The sequence below is a fragment of the Globicephala melas genome, chromosome 15 (assembly GCF_963455315.2).
Source record: "Globicephala melas chromosome 15, mGloMel1.2, whole genome shotgun sequence".
NCBI lineage: Eukaryota > Metazoa > Chordata > Mammalia > Artiodactyla > Delphinidae > Globicephala > Globicephala melas.
In genome coordinates, this window is record NC_083328.1 from 9,741,648 (window position 1) to 9,753,791 (window position 12,144).

Here is a 12,144-nt window from a genome sequence, read left to right on the forward strand (position 1 = left end):
AAAGGGGATCTCCTTGCAGCGTGGATTTGCATTTCCCTGCTGACTGGGGAGGCCCAGCTGCTCTCCAGCCTAACAACATCCTCTCCTCGAAAGCTGGCCCGGCTGTCATCAGGGTGCTCTCAGGTCGGTGCCCTCTGCTCCCTTTCTTCTCTGCCTCCAGCCCCGTATACTACACACCAGGTGGGTGCCCCAGGCCTCAGTCACTTCGCACCCAGCCTGTCCCCACATGAGCTCCCCACCCTGGCCCCTTCCTGCTCCCAGGTCCCTCCAGGTGTTGAGAGGTTCTCCTGCCTTCTGCCGTCCTCAGCCCTGCCTCCCCCCCACCTCCTCCCACCTGCCCTCCTCCACCAGTACTTGTCACCTGCTCGGCACCTGTCCCCCAGCCCCTGCCTCCGTGGAGTCCCTGTCTGTCACGGCACCCCGTCATCCTCATTAGCTCCCAGAGGTTTTGCCGAGATGCTCGTCTGATCTGCGGGTCCTCTGGCTGATGCCCTCCATGTCTCATCGTCCCCTCAGCCTGATGCCTGGGCAGGATTGGAAGACCCCCTCCCCCCGCCTGGATACCCACCCCCTGCACATTTTAGGCAGTCTAAATCCTTAGCTGTTTGGTTGACCTGGCAGAGCGGAGTCTGTGCCCTGCAGTTTCCCCAGCTTGGACCCAGCCCCCCACCCCGTGCGCCTCCCACCGCCCGCTTCGCCCCGTGGCACTGCTGTGGTCTGGAGGCTTTGGGCCTGCAGTGAGGGGGCAGGGGCCACACTAAGTCCATCTCTGGCTGCCATGTGGCCCGGCACATGGGTCACAGGCTCAGGAGGTGGGGGGAGCATGGGCACTCCGGCTGCTGGGACCCCTGGGGTGGGCAGGAGGAGCGCCCCCCCCCCCCCCAGAGAGCTGCGTCTGCTGGGCAGCAAGAGAGCCCAGGGTGTGGCTCTTGGCCGAGGTCTCTGAGCTGAGGTCTGGTCCTGGGAGCCTGCTTCCTGGTGCCCGCCTCCCATGCCCTCTGGGCGACGCTGGCACAAGGACATGGGCTTTCCACTGCCCTAGTTGGCATCTTTCCCCCTTCTGTCGGGGCCGCACCCTGGGCCGCTGATTGGTGGAAAGTTCCTGGGCCTCATCCCCCGCCCCCGAAGCTGCAGCCCGCCACCCCCAGGGCAGCTGAAATGGAAACCCTGAAACGCAGCCCGGGTTTGTCTTTGGTAAATGGTAATTGAGGGCGGCACAAAGGGGGCCTGTTGGTCTGAACGCCACCCGCCCTTGCTCGCCTCTCCCACACCCGCCTCGTCGGGGCCCCGGCTCCCTGGGGGAGGCGGGGTATGCATCCCGGGCCTTTGGAGAACGTAATAGAGACCAGATCGTAGTGCTGCTGCCCTTTCCACACAGCCTGCGCGCCGGGCACAGAGGGACATTCGTGGGGCTGTCTCATGGACTCGCTCATTTGTGCTCCCCGCACAGCAGCAGTGCTTCCTCCCCATTTTACAGGTGATGGCACTGAGGCTCGTGCGGAGCCAGGGTCCCACAGCCACTCGTGGTGGGTCTAGGGTTTGGACTCCATGAGACTGGAATCTACTTCCTCCCAGGCCTCCCCCATCGGCTGCAGTGTGGCCAGAGGCCAACTTATCCCCACGTCCCAGCTTTTCCCAAGAAACCTCTCTCTTCCTCTGTCCCACAAGCAGGGCTGAGTCATAAAGGGGCCTCCTCCCCCTCTTCCTGTTCACCATTCTTCTCTCCATCTCCCCTTCCCTGTGTTCCCCCAGCACCGGAGGCCTGCACGGGGGCAGGGGTGGGACTGGGGTGGGCCAAGTAATGCAGCCTTGGTTCTTCTCTCTCCCGCCAGCTCCTCTGGTCTCCTTTGTCCGTGAGGCACGTGGGTGCTCTCCCCAGAGGCCAGGGGTCTCACAAATGTTATTCCAGGCCTGGGCCAGGCAGTGTAGGGAGGCGGAGGGCTAGACCTGGGTCTGGTTCCAGCCCAGCTGCTGAGCCATGTGTGACTTTGGGCTCGACCCCGCACTTTGTTGAGCATCGGATGTTCCTCCTGTAAGGTGACCACCGCCTCATCAGGGCGTAAGGCCTGGCACACAATAGGTTCCTCACGCTGGACGCTGCTGGGTCATCAGGGTCTGGGAGGGTAGGAGGGTGACTGTGAGAGCCTCCAGAAGCCTCCCGTGGGAACAATGTCCCTGGGGATTTGTGGCCTTGAAGGCCTTTGTCCTCTGGGCCGTAGCACGTGTGCTCTCATACGGGGTTTCCAAATCACAAGCTCTGTGCCGGGCGCCATGCTGGGGCTGGGTTCTCAGAGAGGAGACGGTGGCCCCACCTGGGGTTACCCGTGGGCTCCCAGGAGGCACGATGAAGGTAGGAGAACGGTATCTTCTCTCCTTGGCTCAGTGTGTGATCCTGAGGTCTCTGGGTCAAAGATCCTGGGAGACTTCCTGGAGGAGGAGGCATCGAGCTAAGTGTTCCATATGTGGTTGGAATAGGTGAAGTGAAGCAGGTGGGAGAAAAGGCACAGGCAGAGTCTGGGAGGTGGGAGACGGTCAGGCGAGTGGTAAGGAAATGCAGGGTCATCGGCAGCAAGGCTGGTTGGGGAGCCTCCAATGCCGGACACAGTTATGACGCCTGGTCCCTGTCTCAGAGGGCATGTGGGCTAGTGAGGAGTCTAGACCAGCTGCATGAAAAGCTGTGGTGTCAGACGGCCAGCTGGGCTGCTCACTACAAGCCACTCAGTCCTGAGAGCTGGGCCCTGAGGAGGTGACGGGGGCCTCCCGGGCCTCTCATCCCCATAAGCCAGCATCATTCATCCATTCAAGTGTTTTCCTGAGCACCTATAGGCACCAGGCATCCCATCAGTGCTGAGGATACCACAGGAAACAGACTCAAGTCTTTTCCTTGTGCAGTAGAGAAAAACAAAGCTGGGGAGGGCTGGAGAGGGGTTGTAATCTTTGAAGGGGACGTTGGAGCAGATAATTGGAGGAGATGAGCAACACACTGGATATTTGAAGGAAAAGCATTCCAGGCAGAGGGAACAGCATGTGCAAAGGCCCTGAGGCTGGAGTGTGCTTAGTGTGAGCTAGTGTGGCTGGAGTGGAGTGGGTGAGGGAGAGCCTTGGAGGTGGTAAGGAGGGCCTTGAAGCCCATCGCACTACTAGGGGGAGCCTTCAGGGATTTCTTTTTTTTTTTTTTTTTTGGCTGCGTTGGGTCTTCATTGCTGCACGCAGGCTTTCTCTAGTTGCGGCGAGCGGGGGCTTCTCATTGTGGTGGCTTCTCTTGCTGTGGAGCGTGGGCTTCAGTAGTTGTGGCACGCGGGCTCTAGAGCGCAGGCTCAGTAGTTGTGGCACATAGGTTTAGTTGCTCCGCGGCATGTGGGATCTTCCCAGACCAGGGCTCAAACCCGTGTGACCTGCATTGGCAGGGGGATTCTTAACCACTGCGCCACCAGGGAAGCCCAGGGATTTCATTTTTTATAGAATTTTTTTTTAAAGTTGAGATCTAATTTACACATTATTAAATCTATCCATTTTAAGTGTACAGTGTGATGACTTTTAGTATAAACATACAGGTGTGTAGCCATCACCACAATCCAGTGTTAGAACATTTCTACCACCCAGAAAGTTCTCTCATGGCTGTTTCAAGTCAGTCCCTGCTCTCAACCCCTGGCAACTGCTGATCTGCTTTCTGTGTCTATAGTTTTGAAATTTCAAATAAGTGGAATCAAACTATATGTAGTCTTTTGGGTCTGGTTTCTTTCACTTAGTGTAATGTTTTTGGAGGTTCACCCATATTGTTGCAAATGTCAACAGTTGGGTTCTGCATTTGCAGATGTGGAGGGCTGACTGCACTGTACCATTTTATATGAGGGACTTGGGCATCCTCGGATTTGGGTAACCTCAGGGGTCCTGAACCAATTCCCCAAGGATACCGAGGGGCAACTGTGTACTATTGTCTAGATGAACTTTGTGTTTATATATTCACCAGTTGATGGACATTTGGGTTGTTTCCATGTTTTGGCTATTGTGAATAAGGTCACTATGAACATTTTTTTTTTTTTTTTTTTACAAATGATTGTATGGTTATATGCTTTTATTTCGCTTGGGTGGTTGGGTCATATGGTAGGTATATATTTAACTTTTTTTTTTTTAAAGATGTTGGGGGTAGGAGTTTATTAATTAATTAATTTATTTTTGCTGTGTTGCATCTTCGTTTCTGTGCAAGGGCTTCCTCTAGTTGTGGCAAGCAGGGGCCACTCACTATGGCGGCCTCTCTTGCTGCGGAGCACAGACTCCAGACGCACAGGCTCAGTAGTTGTGGCTCACGGGCCTAGTTGCTCCGTGGCATGTGAGATCCTCCCAGACCAGGGCTCGAACCCGTGTCCCCTGCATTAGCAGGCAGATTCTCAACCACTGCGCCATCAGGGGAGCCCCTATATTTAACTTTTTAAGCAACTGTCAAACTGGTTTCCAGTGGGGTTGCACCGTTTTTCATTTCTACCAGGAATCTGTCCTGATTACTCGACATCCTCGTCAGCACTTGATATTGTCAGTTTTTCTGATTTTAGCCATCCTGATCTGCGTGAAGTGGTATCGCATTGTGGTTTTCATCCACGTTGCCCTTGTGACTAATGATGTGGGTCATCTTTTCACATGCTTATTGCTGTTTATGTATCTTCATTGGTGACATGGGTATTCAAATCTTTTGTTCATTTTTTTATTAGGTCTTATTAGTAAGTTGTAAGGGTTCTTCATATGTTGGTGAATAAATGACCTTTGTTAGATATATGATTTGTAGCTTGACCCAAGCCTGACAGCGAGTGACTCCTGGGCCCCAGAATTCCCGGGGTGTCAGGGAGTTGGTCAGGGGATTAGAATGTTGGATTTGGCGGACTCTGGGCGGCAGGCCAAGGCTGGCAGGCATGCCTCATACTCCCATCAGCCCACCTGGGCATGTAGGTGCCACTACTTTGTGCCTTGCAGGAGCTCATTTTCCTTTGCTCTTATGTCTAACCACCCTGTGTGAGGAGCTGATCCTTCCCATGGCTATGCCAGGACGGTAATAGTGTTGTTGGCTCATGCTGCTGGCTTGGGAGCCTTTCCGGGGACACATATTCCTGCTGTGAGCATTGTGGGTTGGCTTCTGTATTAGTCAGAACTTCTTTGGTTGCAAGTGACAGTGTCCCTCAAAGAGAATTAGGCAAAAAGACATAACAATGCCAGTGTGTGTCAGGATTTGTTGGCTGATGTAAGTGAAGGGCTCAAGTGACCAGCTTCAGGTTCAGCTGGATCCAGGCCCTCCAAATCCTGGGACTTAGCTCTGCTTTCTCTGTGTTGGCGTTGTTCCCTGGCAGTCTCTTCTATGTAGTAATCCTGCAGCTCCTGGCTTTCATCCCACACCTAGACAGCCCCAGAACAAGAAGAGCACCTTTTCCTAAAGGTTCCAGCCAGAGTCCAGGCCCTGATGCTCCTTGGGTCACATGATCTTCCTTCAGCTAACCATGGGGCTCTGGCCAGGCCTGGGTCATGTGTCCACTCTAGGTGTGGGGATTGGGGGTCAGCTCATGTAAGTCATATGGCTCAAGAATGGAGAAAAGGGTTCTCTAAAAAGGAATAATATTCTGTGACCATGAGTGGGATAAGGATACGGCTGGACGGGCGAAGGGTGCGGCGTCCCCTACTGCATGAGTTTAATGTCCAGAAGGCACTAATGTCCCCTGTTCCCGAGTTCCTGAGGGGGTGATGCTTTCTCCCCAAATCTGCTGTCCGTCCGCTGTGCTCTGCATCCCCTCTCCCCACTGGACAGTGTGCTCCCCTAGGTGGAGGACGCATCCTGCCTGTGGCTCTGGGGCAGGACAGGGCCTGGCCTATGGTGAGCCCTACATGAATACCTAGTAAAAGAGAGGGTGTGCACACAAGACAGTGGGGGAGTAGGGGATGTGGGCCTGTCCTTTCTGCCTCTCCCCCAACTCCCCTGCAGCCAGTCCCATCTTTCTGTCACCTGGTACCCTGAGCTGATCACCATGGAGATTGGGGGCTTCCCCTCTCAGGAATCCCCTTTGTCAAACACTAGTGCCCTATTGGCCCTATGCATCGCATCTTTCTCTGCTTAGTCATGAAAGCAGGGAGCTGTAATCGCGGGAGGGCAGGCTGAGGGCACGGCAAGTCCGTCCCGGCAGGGGGTTGAGGCGGGTGTAAGCTCCTCTGTGTGTGTGTCCCCGCACCTGGGGTGGAGTGGGTGAGTGCTGGATGGTGAACCCAAAGCTGGCGTATGGCCTGTGTGGTGAGGCTGGTTGATTAAACTAGATGTTGCTTTGTCCAGCCTGCATTGAGGGATGTGAGCTGTTGGCTGGTCCTAGAGGGTCTGGGGGCCACTGGAGAGTGACCCAGTGGGTTGCCCATGCATGTCAGGATCTGCTGGCCAGTGCTGTGTGGTGAGAGCTGCATTCAGCTGTTGGTGGCCGTGCTGAGCTGCACGGTCCTGCTAAGGGGCTGCTGGGGTTAATACAGCCTGTGCTGCAGACCCCTGAGCCGGCTTCCTCCCGATTTTCACCTCCTGGGTCCCGGATGTAAGAGAGAGTGTGTGCCCGACCCAGAGTCTGGCGGACTGGAACACGTGTCCCGGCAGCGCCGCCGCCATGCTGGGCCCACGCCCGCAGCCACTTCTCTGTACCTCAGTTTCCCTATCTAGAAAATGGGGATGACCATGGTCCCTGCCTCACGGGGCCAGGGGTGCTCTGCCATCTGGTGACGTTGTGATGTGATCCCTCCTGTTCTCTGCCCACAGGTGAGTGACGATGGTGGAGAGCACGTGACCTGCACAGACCCTTCTCTGCCCACCGAGTGGCACCACCATGCAGAAGCCCAGCGGCCTGAAGCCCCCCGGCCGCGGGGGGAAGCACTCAAGCCCCATGGGCCGGACGTCCACTGGATCAACCTCGGCCTCTGCCACTGTGACGGCCACTGGCTCCAAGGAAGGTGCGCGGGGCCAAGGGTGGAGCGGGGGTGGGTAGTGGTTCTTCCGGAAGAGCCAAGGGAACTTGGGCTGCTCCCTGACCAGCCTGGAGGCCAGCAGTTCCCAGAAGTTCTTCTTGATGTCTGACCACATCCCTTTGAAAATTAACGGGCAGGGACACATGCTTTATGTGCAATTGTTCCTTTTCACGCTCCTCCAAATTTGGGAGGCGGTACCACTGTTGGCTTCCCTTAGGGATGAGGAAATGGAGGCCCAGGGAGACATGGCAACTTGCCCACATCACTCAGCCTGGGAAACACAGCCCGATTCAAACTCCAGCCTCTGCCAGCCTCCCTGCCCCCACTCATTCCCCTTCCAGGGTCTGAAATGCTCCCCATCTTCCCATCAGCTTTCTTGTCTACCACCCAGACCTCTGCCCTTTGAGCTTTACTTGTGTAACCTCTAGTCCTCCTGCTGGTGGGCAGAGGGTTCCTGGCAGGGCAGGGGTAAGGCCAGGTGCTCGGGGTGGATGCACCAGCTCTGAAGGCAGATGGGTTGAGGACAGCTGTTAGCTATCGACTTTTTCTAGTGATAAAAAGTAAGAGAGTCCACTCTGTAATATTTGGAAAGTTTGATGTAGGGGTAAAATTGCCTATAATCTTCCCTAGAGGTAACTATTACTACTTTGGTTTATATCCTTTCACTTTTTTTTTTAAATATATATCTTTGCAATCATGCTGCATATACAACTTGAAAATCTGCTTTTTTATTTTTTTATAAATTTATTTATTTTATTTTTGGCTGCATTGGGTCTTCTTTGCTGCACGCGGGCTTCCCTCTGGTTGCGTCGAGCGGGGGCTACTCTTGGTTGCGGTGCACTGGCTTCTCTTGTTGCAGAGCTTGGGCTCTAGGTACGTGGGCTTCAGTAGTTGTGGCACGTGGGCTCAGTAGTTGTGGCTCACGGGCTGTAGAGCGCCGGCTCAGTAGTTGTGGCGCCGGGCTTAGTTGCTTCCCGGCATGTGGGATCTTCCCGGACCAGGGCTCGAATCCGTGTCGCCTGCACTGGCAGGTGGATTCTTAACCACTGCGTCACCAGGGAGGCCCTCTTATTTTTCACTTTGGTAAATAATGCTGTGATGAACATCTTTGGCACAAATTCCCACTTTGACGACACTCCAGCCAGCAGGGTAAGACGGGGTCCATCTCATCTGATTGGCATAGAAGTTTGGAGAGGCAAAACCAGTCACAGGCCAGACTGGGCAATCTGGGCCCTGGGTAGGGTCAAGTGAAGTTTGAGCCAAAGCTACGGGCAGTTGACAGAGCCAGGTCCCTGGGAAAGCCAGACAGCTAGCATGGAAAGGTGAGGAAGATGTGTCATGTGGCCCGTGGACTGCCCTGCCTGGTACAGGCTCTTGTGGAGGCCCAGACAACCCTTTCAAGGTGGCAAATCCTCCTTTCCTCATTTCTGAGCCTCAGAAGACCATAGGCGGGGGAAAGAACAAGGGGAAAAGGCTGTTCCAGGTGAGGGAACAAGTAACACAAGGACCCCGAGGCAGGAATGGATTGTTTGTTAAAAAAGAGAAAGAAGACAGGTCTGGGTAAAGAGGAGTGTGAAATGAGGTTGGGGAGGGCAGCAGAGGCAGGTGGTGAAGGGCAGGGGGACTGGGTTTGTTTTAAGTGTGATGGAAGCTGTTGGAGGATGTTAGCAAAGGTCGTCTGGTGGTGTTGGCATTCCTCAGGCCACCAGGCAGAGAGCGGGTTGTGGGGGTTAAGAGCGGGGCTGGGGAGACTGGTGAGGAGGCATGTGGTCACCCGGGCAAAGATGTTTGTACTCACTTCCAGGGCTGTGGGAGGTGAAGGGGGCTGACCACCATGGGTGGGCTGCAGGGAAGACTTACTGGAGGAAGTGTGAGTGAGCTCAGCCTTAAGGAAGGAGGGAGTGTAAGTGTGGAGGAGGAGGAGGACAATGTGTGTCCTGGAGACACAGCATGGGCAGAGGCACCAAATGGGCCTAGTGGTCTAGAGCAGGTGGGAGTTGTATATCCCACTGGCTGGAGAAGGGCTCCAGCCAGGCTTGGCCCTGACCCTCTTCTCCACTGGAGAGAGCCCCTAGCACCTTCTGGATTCTTTCCTCATTGCCTCCTCTCTGATCCAGGGGACCTGAGTTCTGGCTCTGATCCAGCTCTAATGTCCCTCCTGTGTGACCTTGGAAGCATTACTTAACCTCTCTGAGCCACAAATGGGATAATGTCATTTCTCTCAGGGAATCAAGTGAGTTAATAAATGAGAAGCGCCTGCAGGCACAAGACTCATTAAAGAGTCATTTCTTTTCCTTTCATCCCTCCATAATCTCATTACAGAAAAATCTGAGTGATAAAAGAAGGAACTCCCATTAGCCCTCCACTTAACCTAATCACAGCCACCACTGTGACCTATTCCTTCTGGTCTTTTTTCCTGTTCACGTGTTGTTGTTTCAAGCAGTTAAGTCATGGGTTGTATCCAGACTTGCATCCTACTGCTTCACATTTGATTGCGTTCTATGCAAAGCGCCCCCCGCCCCCGTGCTACGGCAGTGTCCTCTTTGCCATCATTTTGAATGGCTACATCCTGGTCTCTCGAGGGAAGGGGAATGGACCACACTGTGTGGCCTGCTGATTGCCTCCTGGTCACACCGCACGGTGGTCTGGGGGCCGCTGAAGGTGGGGCCTGGGTGGTCTGACTCTGCCTGGACCCCAACCCTGCAGGGCTGTTCCTGTGCGGGGAGAGGAGGTGCCGCTCCATGAATGCCCAATTGATCACAGAGACACGCCCCCTGCCGAGGGACACGGTGGCGGCAAAAGGCTGCAGCTGCGGTTGGTGCCGCCCTCCTTCCCGCTCTGGCACCTGCTGCCTTTGCAGGTCAGAGAGAGACAGACCCCCGGGCTGGGGGAGGGAGCAGAGAGCCGGGAGCAGTTGGCCAGGGCAGTGGAGCCCTGTGACAGGGGAAGGGAGATTTCTTCGGCCCAGAGCTGCTTTCGTCCCTGCTCCAGGTCTCATAACAAGAGTCCCAGCAGAGGCAGGATGTGTGGCAGCAGCAGGGGAGGACAGTGGCCCCATTCCTGGCCCGCAGGCTCCCTCACCCACCCTATGGAACTGGCCATCAGCTCTCCGAGGTGCTGGAGTTGCCCACCCCCGTGGGAGGCTGGGAGGCTGGGACTCCGGAGGTGGGTGCTGGAGCACCAAGAGAGGGTCTGGCAGAGGCTGGAGCCTGGTGGTGGCTGGAGGGGGGCAGTGGCTCTGGGAATCGGGGCAGTGGCAGCCTCCCAAAGCATGAGCTCAGCCTCCGGGCAGAGGATCTGCCAAGGGTCAGGCCTGGGCTGATGCCTCCGCCCCGCCCGGCCTTTGTCGGTTCCCAGAGCCGCAGGACCAGAGGGGCCGTGGGAGGGGGTCCCTTACACCAGGAGGTGGCCCAGAGGCGGTCAAAGCAGGTGCACAGGAAGGCGGTCTGGGACCCACCGGTGGGCCAAAACCTGGGTGGGGCCTCTAGGTCAGGGGCAGCCCAGCCAGATGGGATGGACCCCCTGGAGACTGCTTCAGATCAGGCAGTCGGGGCGGGGGTGGGGGTCCTCGCTCAGGAGGTGACGCCAGCGTGAAGATCTTAGTGACAAGCAGGAACCCGCAAGGTCAGGGAAAGGGCATCCAGGCAGAGGCAGTGGTGGCTACAGAAGTCCTGAGTCTTGAGACGTCTAAGGACGGGGATGGAGGCAGAGCGGCTCGAGAGGCCTGGGGAGGGGTGTGAATGGGCCGGGGCGGGCGTGCGACCGGAAGGGAGTTGGGGAGCTGTGGCCCAGGCCGCCTGGGGGTTGGGAGCCTATCCTGGGCCTGCGGAAGATGTGGGGGGAGCTCAGGTCTCCGGGCTGGTGGCCCAAGATGCTGCTGGGGTTAGGCCTTCCGTTTGGGCCAGGAGCAGCCGGCGCTGGCCGGGCAGGTCCAACACTGCTGGGTAGTCGTAGGACCACGGCAGGCTGTGCATAGGAGCCCTTAGTCCTTCCCGGGTCTGCTTCTGAGCCTCAGGTGGGGGCAGGCCAGGCTAGGCCGTGGGTGTCCCTCTTGGGACAAGAAGGGCTGGCCGCTGGGGAGGGCTCTAGGGACAGGGACAGACCATAGGCCACTGTGAGGTCCCTCTGCCCTTGCCCCCCACTGGGGCAGGAGGACCCTTGGAGGGCCTCTCCCACCCCTTGCCCTCTGGTCCAGCCCCAGAGATTTCCCATCTAGGAGGGACAGCGTTTGACACTTGTGTGTCACAAGCCGGCCCTGCAGCAGGTGTCTTACCACATTTCTTTCTTATTAACAACTGAGTGAGAGAACTGCTCTTCTGTCCATTTGAAAGATGATAGAACTGAGGCTTGGAGGTCTCAGCTGAGTTGCTCAGAGTTACAGGGCCAGAGGGTAGCAGGGCTGGGCTTGGTCTAAAGCTGGTTCAGGCTGCTGGCACCTCCTGCCCCCAGGATTGAGGCAGCTGCGGTGGCTGAACTCGAGTCCACTCCTACGCTCTGCTCAGGCACCGGCTAGACGGGCGGGGTTGGAGGAGCCATCTGTTCTCGTTAGGTTGGTCACAGCTATCCCCCAGTGTGCCTGTGGCCTTTGCACATGTGGACCCAGGACACAGGAGGTCGAGGACACGTGTGCATGGGCGTCCCCCTCAGAAAAGCAGCGGGCCACTTGGGGCAGGGTCCACTTCCTATATGTTGATCTCCCCCAAGGGGCCCAGAGCTTTGAAGTTCTGGCTTATTGAGCTGGGGCCCGGGTGCTCCCACACCCTGTGGGTGCTCCAGACATGGGAGCCAGCCTGACGTGCCCGGGGTGGGGTGTCCCACAGAGCTTCACAGCTGGCCTCTAGTCCTGGACACTGACCCCACTGCACTCCAGCCGCGGAGGTTCGTGTCTTTCATCTTGATCCCCAGGCTCCCTACGAGGGTAGGTGGCTTCATCCCCGTTTTAACTGACCTGTCCCAGATGCTGCGCAAACCTGGGCAGAACCGGACCAGCTGCCAGCTCTTGCTCCTGCGGAGCTAGCCCTGGCTCCAGGCGGCACTCACTCCCTTCAAGGTCAGCTCTCCTGCTCTCCTCCCCTGACCGCATCCTAAACTTTTTAATGGCATCAGGATGGGGAAAGCCAAGCTGAGCTTTTCTGTGGCTGGGCTGCGGATGGGCGGGGGGCAGGGCAG

General features: G+C 56.6%; 1 protein-coding gene across 4 annotated transcripts in view; it reads left to right on the plus strand.

Moving 5' to 3' along the window:
- CLIP2 (CAP-Gly domain containing linker protein 2) overlaps window positions 1-12,144 on the plus strand; it is a 76,337-nt gene that overhangs the window by 12,485 nt on the left and 51,708 nt on the right. For all 4 annotated transcript variants that reach the window (XM_060284650.1, XM_030871976.2, XM_060284652.1 and 1 more), the window contains exon 2: window positions 6,770-6,960. In XM_060284650.1, the coding sequence (XP_060140633.1) occupies window positions 6,837-6,960 (124 nt within the window). In that variant the 5' untranslated portion in view covers window positions 6,770-6,836. The remainder of the gene's footprint in view (window positions 1-6,769; window positions 6,961-12,144) is intronic.